Genomic DNA, 10,033 nt, shown 5'->3' on the forward strand with positions numbered 1-10,033 from the left:
GCAAATGCTGGTTCGCAAAAAATAAAAACGCACACTGTGCTGGAGTAACTCTGCGGGTCTGAAGAAGAGTCCCGATCAGATGCGTCGCCTATCTATGTTCTGCAGAGATGATGCCTGACCCGCAAAGTTACTCCAGCACTTTGCGTCTTTTCCCCGCCGGTTTGTATAGTGAATAACGTGAAATGCAATTTTGTCACAATCTAATAAGTACAATAAATCTGAGCGGTAATTGATTTTCAACATTAAGTTTTCAACACACACACACTGCTTTTGGGTTAACCTCGTCGATGATCCTCAGCGATATTTTGAGATAAATCTAGATGAAAAACCTGGACAAATTAAATGAAGCCTGCAAAAGGTTACAGTACATAAACTATTTGTTAATTATTAAAACGCATGAATAATCCATGGTCCATGGATTGCGAGAGATGATTTCACCCGTAAACTAATTTCTGCGATTACAATGGATCCAATTTGGACCTGTCCTTGGTGCTGATATGACTCTCCAACTTCTGTTGGAGCTCGTGGGGCGAAAACTCACAATTAGCGACATCTAACTAAACTTTTCCTGTGCCTTTTCAGCTGCTACGTTCATTTAACAAAAAAAACATTTATCAATATAACGACAGCGTCATAAATTCAACAGAACTATCTGGTAGTGTTCAAGGTTAACTTTAGAATCCGGCTGGAAACATTCACTACGGAAGTGTTACATTGAGCAAATATTACCATGGAATCGTTACACGGTTTGAAGCAGTATTTTTAAACACGGGTTAATGAAAGCTGAGAAATCAGTGTGCGACCCCAAAATAGTTTCTGAAGTGCAATGAAACACGTCTCCCTTCCACAAAAGGAAATGCACGACCCTAACTGTAATCTCCCTGTTTCCTGTGCCTCATTTCATATCCTTTGTATGAACGTGAATTCAGTCTCGTCTGATCAATGTCTACAGCGCAACCCGATTTAAAGTATCAGCAACGATATGTCGAGTTGATGGTCGCATCAAACACCTTGACATGTAACCCTGTCAAAAAGGGCAACTTTCACTCCTAGGACAGCGAATTATCCAGATTCTTTGCAAAGAATGTATCTGAAGGTTTGAATAACTACACTTTAAATATAAACAACCTGGAACTGTCTTCATCTATGTATCTATAATTTATAGGTATATTTCATAGGGGAGGTTGTTATCTTAATGACATCCAGCATTTCATTTAAAGAAATTCTACTTTAACCTAGAATGGGAAGCACCCTGAATAATAGGTATCCTACTACATCAGAGCTGCATACATGCATTATGCGGACGGACCAAAAAGGAATGACCGAAATACTGGCATCTATTTCCAAAGCAAATGACTTCATTCCGATCAGCCCAGGTACGAAGAGACTGCACATCACCAAGAACAGGAGCCTGCCCTCCCTTCTGTTTCCTAACTCAATTTCCATTCCTTCACCCTTACAACTCTTCACATCGACGAAGAAGAGAACAATGAGGAAAAAAAAAACTTACGTGTCCCATCAAAACGTGTTGCTATGGTATCCAAGAAGGTGTTTTGTGGCGCCAGTAATCCTTTCATAACAGGCATTTTCCTGAAGCTGTGCGAAATTCCCCATCAAAGTTGTGCGGCTGTGTTGAGTGCACTGAGCGAGTCAGGGGTGGACGGGGGGTGAGCTCAACTCCGACTCACTGAAGGTGCCTTCCATTCGCAGTGTGAGGGGGAGCGGGAGAGCCAGGGCTGAGCTGGAGGAGGGGGGAAGAGAGCAGCGCCTCTCACTCACGCTGACGCATGCAAGAGCTGGGAGCTAGGGAGAGCAAACAGCGACTGTCAGCCACGGAGCAGCGAGAACCCGCCACAGAATTGGTGGTGTTGGGGGGGGGGGGGGGGGGGGAGAGGTGGCATATAAGAAAAAGCGGGAAGAACAGAAGACGAGAGGGAGTAATGCAAACAATGTGACAATTGTTCTGCGAGAAAAGTAGGGAAGGACATAGGAAATAAATGCTCTGTTCCAACAGGATTAAAAACTTAAGAGACACAAGAAACACAAGGACACAATGTGTTAGGGGTTATGGGGAGAAGGCAGAAGAATGGGAAAGATAGATCAACCATGATTGAATGGCAGAGTAGACTTGATGGCCGAATGTTGCTCGTATAATTTATGAACTTCAGATGCTGGTTGATCACGCAAAGTGCTGGAGTAACGCAGCGGTTCAGGCAGCATTTCTGGAGGACATGTTTTGGGGACGTTGGTGGTCGGGACCTTACTTCAGACGAGAAGGTAGCGCCTACCCATGTAGTCCGGAGATGCTGCCTGACCCCGTTGAGTGACTTCTGCACTTTGTGTTTTTCTTTAAGATGAAAAGCTTGTCCATATTTAGGACGAAGTGGGTCAAACGAGTGTGGCATGTGTAGTGGGTGATACATTACTTTCTGAATACATGGATTTCTCCTATCGTTACACCAGTGTTGCCTTGGAGAACACCGCAGGTAACTGCGCATCTGAAGTAAGAATCCCTTTGTAACAGCGTCGGGGACATCCTCGGGTGATTAACCTCGTGACTGCAGGTGGAAGAGCAGAACCCTCTTCATCACTCGCGGGAAATTGGCAATTTCACCGCAGAGTGTGCGGAGGCAAAACATTTTCACCAGCTTCAGCGTTTGAGCTAAATGATGATGTAAAAAAAATAATGTTTCACTTCATGGATCATAAGCTGTGACCCTATCCACCAGCAGTACTGAAGTTTCACGCCGTCAAAAAGTTGATGGAAGTACTGTGCATGTGTTACCGTAAACATCAATGGAAATACAAGCACTGGATATGACATTTAACAGAATGCAACCAAATGTTTCAGTTCGTGTCTGAACGGATGTAGGGACTGTTTTAAGATTGTTCCAAAATATGTGTCAGGCGCATAGTGGTCTCTCAAGGTGAATGTATAGAATGTAGAAAGCAGAATGCCACTCTGCCACAGATCGATCTCACCTTGTGCTACGTCTGGTCGAAATTACCTGCATTATTTAATAGCAGGTTTTTTGAGTCTAATAGCTGCGAATTCTGAACATCATAATCAACAAATGGTGAGGGGAGAACGAGAATAAAAGCCTGACGTCGTACTGTCCTAATGATGGTGGCATCAAGTGCTGTTTTACCAAATAGCCCTCTGTTCAAATTTCCAAATTACGGGTATTTTTGCCTGAGGTAATTCTACTTTCCATTTTTTTGTGAATGTTACTTCAAATAAATGCACATTTTCTTTCCGGTGCTGGCATGGATGAAGTAATGCATACTAGGTTAATTCAACACATCTTTGTTATAACTTTTCTGTGACTTTTAAAACGCAGCAAGGTTGTGAGTCCAAGTCCTACTCAAAAAACACATCTGCAATCAAGGTTGACGTTTCACTGCGGTACTGAGAGAGCCCTGGGTTATCAGATATGCTGCCCTTGTGTTTTTGTGTTAACAAAGGCCCTGGATTTCCTTTCGGCTGGAGGTAAAGGATTTTATGGGACTACTCTTGGAAGGTGGAGGAGCATGACAGCACCCATAACTGGCCTTGTGCATAATTTTCACCCAACCAACATCACCAAAGCAGAATACTTGGTCACTGGGTTTGCTATCTGTGCTCGTTGGATGAAAATTGACTGCGGCAATTCCTACTTTAAACAAGTGACTACACTTCAAAAGTATTTCCTTGACCATAAATGGTTTGTGATGACTTGAGCCCATGATCGTCATTATCTGAAGATCGGCTCTTTCTTTCATAGCTCTCCGCCTAATACTTTAGAGCATTAATCCTGTTGGATTTAGAGACACAGGAAATTTAAGGGGCTTGTGTTATACCCAGCAAGAAAATCACAATTAGTTCTTTGAGGCCTAGACTCGTCACTATATCTCTCATTGTGCATATAACATTATACTGCTTCTTATTACGTACAAACTCTTCTAAGGCTAACTCCTTAATGCTTTCCCTAGTCACAGTTTCTTTGCTGTTGTCACCATTTATCTTGCAATCTTACTTTTTACAACACAGAGAGAGGTTGTTTGGCCCATTGGGTCCATCCCAACTCCCAACAGAGCAATCCCATTAGCCTCATTCCCACTTTCTTTATTCCCCTGTACCTCCCCAACTTACTCTCTCAAACATGCACATCCCTCTAGCTTTGATTTTGCCAGCTAACTACACTAATTGGTACATTTCTGTGCCCAGTGAACCTTCTCATTGATTATCAAATGCTCCTCAGAAAATCACCAGCTTCCCAAAATTACCATTGAACCTTCAACCACATTATCAGGACCCTTATGGATAAAGATTCCCACTACCTGTACTAATTCCCTCATCTAAATCGTTAATATATATCGTAAATAACTGGGGTCCCAGCACCGAGTCTTGCGGCACCCAACTCGTCACTGCCTGCCATTCTGAAAAGGGCCCGTTAATTCCTACTCTCTGCTTCCTGTCTGCCAACCAGTTCTCTATCCATGACAATACCCTACCTCCAATACCATGTGCTCTAATTTTGCACACTAGTCTCTTGTGTGGGACCTTGTCAAAGGCTTTTTGAAAGTCTAGATACACCACACCCACTGGCTCTCCCTTATCTATTCTACTTGATACATCCTCAAAAAATTCCAGAAGATTAGTCAAGCATGATTTCCCCTTCATAAATCCATGCTGACTTTGACCAATCCTGTCACTGCTTTCCAAATGCACTGCGATAACATCTTTAATAGTCAACGCCAGCATCTTCTCCACTACCGATGTCAGGCTAACTGGTCTATAATTCCTTGTTTTCTCCGTCCCTCCTTTCTTAAAAAGTGGAGTTACATTGGCTACCCTCCAGTCCACAGGAACTGATCCAAAGTCGAGAGAACATTAGAAAATGATCACCAAAGCATCCACGATTTCTAGGGGCCACCTCCTTGAGTACTCTGCGATGCAGACCATCAGGCCCTAGGGATTTATCTGCCTTCAGTCCCAACAGTTTACCTAACACCATTTCCTGACTAATGTGGATTCCTTTCAGTTCCTCCCTCCCACTAGATCCTTGGTCCCCTAGTATTTCTGGGAGATTGTTTGTGTCTTCCTTGGTGAAGACAGAACCAAAGTACTCATTTAACTGTTCTGCCATTTCTTTGTTTCCCATTATAAATTCACCCGTCTCTGAGTGTAAGGGACCTACATTTGTCTTCACTAATCTTTTCCTTTTTACATATCTAAAGAAGCTTTAACAGTCAGTTTTTATATTCCCTGCAAGCTTTCTTTCGTGCTCTTTTTTTCCCCCTCTTAATGAACCCCTTTGTCCTCCTCTGTTGAGTTCGAAATTTCTCCTAGTCCTGCGGTTTGCTGCTTCTTCTGCAAGCGTTTTCTGGCCATTTTATATGCCTCTTCCTTGGATTTAACACTATCCTTGATTTCCCTCATTAGCCACGTTTGAGCTGCCTTCCCCATTTTATTTTTTCACCAGACAGGGATGAACAATTTCTGGAGTTCATTCACCAACGTCAACCCTTTAAGTATAATTTGCCCATCTATCCTAGCCAATTCCCATCTCATACTTCAAAGTTTCCTTTCTTTAAGTTCTGGACCCTCGTCTCTGAATTAACCATGTCACTCTCCACCCTAATGCAGATCTCCACCATATTATGGTCACTGTTGCCCAAGGAGCTTTGCACAACAGGATCACAAACTAATCCTTCCGCATAACACAATGCCCAGTCTAGGATGGCCTGCCCTCTAGTCGGTACCTCGACATATTGGTTTAAAAACCCATCCCGTATACATTCCAGGAAGTCCTCCTCCTCAGCCCTGAAGCAAGTACATACATTTTCTGTGAAGAATGACTCATCTCCTGACCGAGAAATCCTCCTCCTCAACGCTGCTACCAATTTGGTTGGCCCAATCTATATGTAGATTAAAGGCACCCATGATAACTGCTGCACCTTTGCTACACACATCCCTAATTTCCTGCTTGATGCTATCCCCAACCTCCCTGCTGCTATTTGGTGGTCTGTATACAGCTCCAACAAGCGTTTTTTGTCCTTGGCTATTTCGCAGTTCTACCCATACTGATTCTACAGCATCCAAGCTAATGTCTCTCCTTGCTATTGCATTAATCTCTTCTTTAACTAGCAATGCCACCCCACCTCCTCTTCCTTTCTGTCTATCCTTCCTGAATATTGAATACCCCTGCATGTTTAGCTCCCAGCCTTGGTCACCCTGAAGCCATGTCTCCGTAATTCCAACTATATCATATTCCTTAACTACTAACTGCACATTCAATTCATCCACCTTATTACAAATGCTCCTCTCATTAAGGCACAAAGCTTTCAGGTTTGTTTTTCTTATCTCCCTTCTACCTTTTCCTTCCATCCTCCTTTTATGGCCGTCTGTCTCCTTGCATTGGTTCCCATGCTCCTGCCCTGTTAGTTTAAACGTGACCTTTCCTACACTCTCTTTCCCGTTAACTGCATGCATAGGCTTCCACGTTATTGACTCCATCCCCCCACTGTTTAGTTTAATCCCACCCGTGTAGCCCTCGCAAACCTGCCTGCCAGAATGTCCGTCTCCCTCCAATTAAGGTGCAACCCATCCCTTTTGTATAGGTCACTCCTGCCCCAGAAGAGATCCCAGTGATCCAGAAATCTAAATCCCTGACCCTTGCACCGTCCTCAGCCACACATTCAGATCCCCTACCCTCACGAGCACGAGGTACTGGAAGCAATGCAGTGATAACCACCCTAGAAGTCCTGCTTTTCAATCTCTTACCTAGTTCTCTATACTCACATTGCAAAACCTGCTTCCTCTTCTTACCCACGTCATTTTTACCTACATGCACAACTACTTCCGGCTGTTCACCTTCCCTATCGAGGATGTTCATAAGTCGGTCTGAGACGTCTGAGACCCGGGCACCACGGAGGCTGTCTCGCCTGTCGCCACAGAACCTCCTGTCCGCACCTCTGACAATGGAGTCACCCACCACTATGGCTCTGCCTGACGTCGGTGTCACAGGTCGAGCGAGCCTCAGCGCCAGGATTCGAGTCACAGGCCTGTCCGCTGCTCGGACTGGAAGCGTCCTCCGCCCAACCAGCTCCCACCTGTGCGTACCTGTTTTCAAGAGGTACTTCCACCGAGGTTCATCCCCTTCCTTTCCGTCTCTAACCATCGCACCTCTGTACTCTTAGAGTGACGACCTGACTGTAGGTCTTGTCCAGGAAGCTTTCGTCTTCCCGGATGGACTGCAAATCATCCAGCTGCTATTCCAGTTCCCTAACTCGATCCTTGAGGAGCTTCATCTGGACACAGTTCCCACAGGTGTAGTGGTCAGTGACACCAGCAGTGCCCCTGACTTCCCACATCCTGCAACAAACGCACTGCAATCACATTCCTGCCATCACGTCAATAAGTTGAATTATTTAAATATTTAAATTAACACACACAACCGAATAAATGGAGATGGATGAGCAATGCAAATAGTGCAACTTGAATACTATAGACATCACTAGTGAATTCAAAGATAGACACAAAATACTGGAGTAACTCAGCAGCTCAGGCAGCATCCCCAGAGAACATGGGCAGGCAACGTTTCAGACCAGCATCTGCAATTCCTTGTTATTACTAGTAATTTCAAAACTGATGCAAGACATTGATATGGCTATAAATAGAATTTCAGACTGTTTAATCATTGGAACTGACAAATATAACCAGAGAGTTAGTCAGGTGGCACTAATGAGAAACAATTTAAAATTAAGATCATAGTTGGCGATACTCTGTGAAAATTAGGCCAAATGAAATGTCTGACCCATTAGGGAGGGCAGAATACGAGGCTCATGATAAGAGTGGTTGATTAAGTTACTTTGCTGGGAAAATAATGACTGAAGGATTTGAAGATTTGAGCATAAATTGGAAAATATATTCAGTGTAAATACAATTCAACTTGATTTGAATGACTAAATATGAAGATTTATTAGTGAGATCATACTTGACATAGTGCTCATATATGTATAGAAGCCATTCCAAACAGCATCCATTCCAAACAGCCTCCATTCCACATATTGTTAGTGTAGTGAGCAGAAGCAACAAGCAATCCCGAGCAGCTTGGGTATTGGTGTCAGTGGCACAAGGTGAGGGGATGCCGTCCATTGTTGTGGCCCTTCGGACGGACAAAACCATCTGGTTCTTTGGAGAAGTAATCCTTGATACACCAGTCAACGATGTGCACTAAACTCTTCCCTATTGCCTGTTTTTCAAGGGATTCCTGTGTCTGCACTAATAGTCAGTGACGGCATGGTTCCCAATAGCCACTGGCTGCTGTGATTATTGCACAGTTTGTGACGGCAAAGGGCCTGTCCCACTTAGGCGATTTTTTAGGCGACTACAGGCAACTAGGCTGTCGCCACATGGTCACTGGGGTGTCGCCTGTATGGTTGTGAGTAGTCTCCAAAGAGTCGTAGCGTCTTTCTGGTTGCCGCTGGATTTTCAGAATGTTGAACATTTTTCGGCGTCTGTGGGTTTGACACCAATGAGCGTAGCTTGACATATCCTGACGTAGGTGCGGCCGTAGGTTGTCGCAAGGTGACGTAGGTTGTCGCCGGTGGTGACTTCGGTGAATTCAATTGGCGACTACCAACGTCAACTCACATCAACTGGCGACAGGTACCGACCGGCGTGAAGAAAAGTCAAGTTGCGACAGACATTGGGAAAACCCAAATCCACAGAAGTCCACAGAAGTCAAGCTACAACAGCTAGTCACGATGCTGATGAATGAAGTCCATGTACGCCCATACTGGCGTCAATCTACGACAATGTACGACCATACCGACGACAAGGTACGACCATACTGGCGACAAGCTACGACCATACCGGCGACAACCCATGACAAGTTACGGCAACCTACGGCAGCTGGCAACCATCGGCGACAGTTGACGCGACTAGCTACGCCAGGCTACATCGGCGGCGCCTCCCTGGTGAACGCCCGTAGTCATGGGAGTAGGGCGTGAACATTGTGCGTTTTCTCTTGAGGACTGAGTAATGCAGCATGACTCCCAGGAGAAGGAAGGTGCAGCCCAAGGGCAGGGTCCACAACCCATACCCACCCACCAAGCAGGTGGAGACTGAGGGGACCCAGGAGAGGAGGCCCAGGAGGAGGAGGCCCAGGAGGAAGAGGCCCAGAAGGAGGCCCAGGGGGAGACCAGGGAGGTGGCCCCTGTCTCCACCACCATCCCGGCCCGGACTGGTGATGCCTCAATTGTAAGGAGACCCAAGGTGGCTCCTTACGAGTTCAGTGGGAAATAAGAAGGTGAGCTGGTTGAGTGGTATGAATCATACCCACATAGAAGAACCACCAGCAGTACCGGAACAAAGCCGGGAAGAACAAGCTACTTGACACCAGGGCCAAGGAGTTCCCTGACTGCACCTGTAAGTACCTACTTCATGTTGTGTGGCAGCTGCTGTCTCCATTCTCTTGCAAGCAGGCAATTCACACTGGTCTTTCTAGCGGCAGGCTACATCAACACCATCACAGCAGGCAAACACTGCCTTGCAGCCTGCAAGAGATAGTAGCTTCTCTGAGCACTCAGCTGCAATCACTGAATACCCCAGCCTTGACACACATACATTTGCACCAGTGACACCAGGGGGTACCCCCAGAACAGAGACCCAGGACACAAGTGTGGACTTCAGTTTGAATTTTTGATATGATCACCCATGTATGTTTTTGCACTTGTATTCTTTTTGAAGTTTGAATTTTAAGGTTTGAATTTTGAAGTTTATTGAAATTTATTGAAGTTTATTACAATATTTTTGTATGCACTGTTGTATGTTCTTATCCACCTTTTAAAAAAATTGTTTGTTTCACTATGAATAAAGGAAATTCTTGACATTTTGATGGAAAATTTATGTTTGAATGAATGAATGGATGAATGAATGAATGAATGAATGAAAGAAAAAGTTTATTGGCCAAGTATGTGCATATACAAGGAATGTGCCTTGGTGCTCTGCTCACAAATGACAACACAAACATACAGTTAACAATTA

The 10,033-nt window shown here is 44.7% G+C and overlaps 1 protein-coding gene across 2 annotated transcripts in view; it reads right to left on the bottom strand.

Moving 5' to 3' along the window:
• Positions 1-1,633, bottom strand: part of kcnh8 (potassium voltage-gated channel, subfamily H (eag-related), member 8) — a 299,288-nt gene extending 297,655 nt beyond the window's left edge. For both annotated transcript variants that reach the window (XM_078417912.1, XM_078417923.1), the window contains exon 1: positions 1,511-1,633. In XM_078417912.1, coding sequence (XP_078274038.1) covers positions 1,511-1,586 — 76 coding nt within the window. In that variant the 5' untranslated portion in view covers positions 1,587-1,633. The remainder of the gene's footprint in view (positions 1-1,510) is intronic.
• Between the last annotated feature and the right edge of the window lie 8,400 nt (positions 1,634-10,033).

This window comes from Rhinoraja longicauda, chromosome 2 (genome assembly GCF_053455715.1).
Source record: "Rhinoraja longicauda isolate Sanriku21f chromosome 2, sRhiLon1.1, whole genome shotgun sequence".
In the NCBI taxonomy this organism is placed as follows: domain Eukaryota; kingdom Metazoa; phylum Chordata; class Chondrichthyes; order Rajiformes; family Arhynchobatidae; genus Rhinoraja; species Rhinoraja longicauda.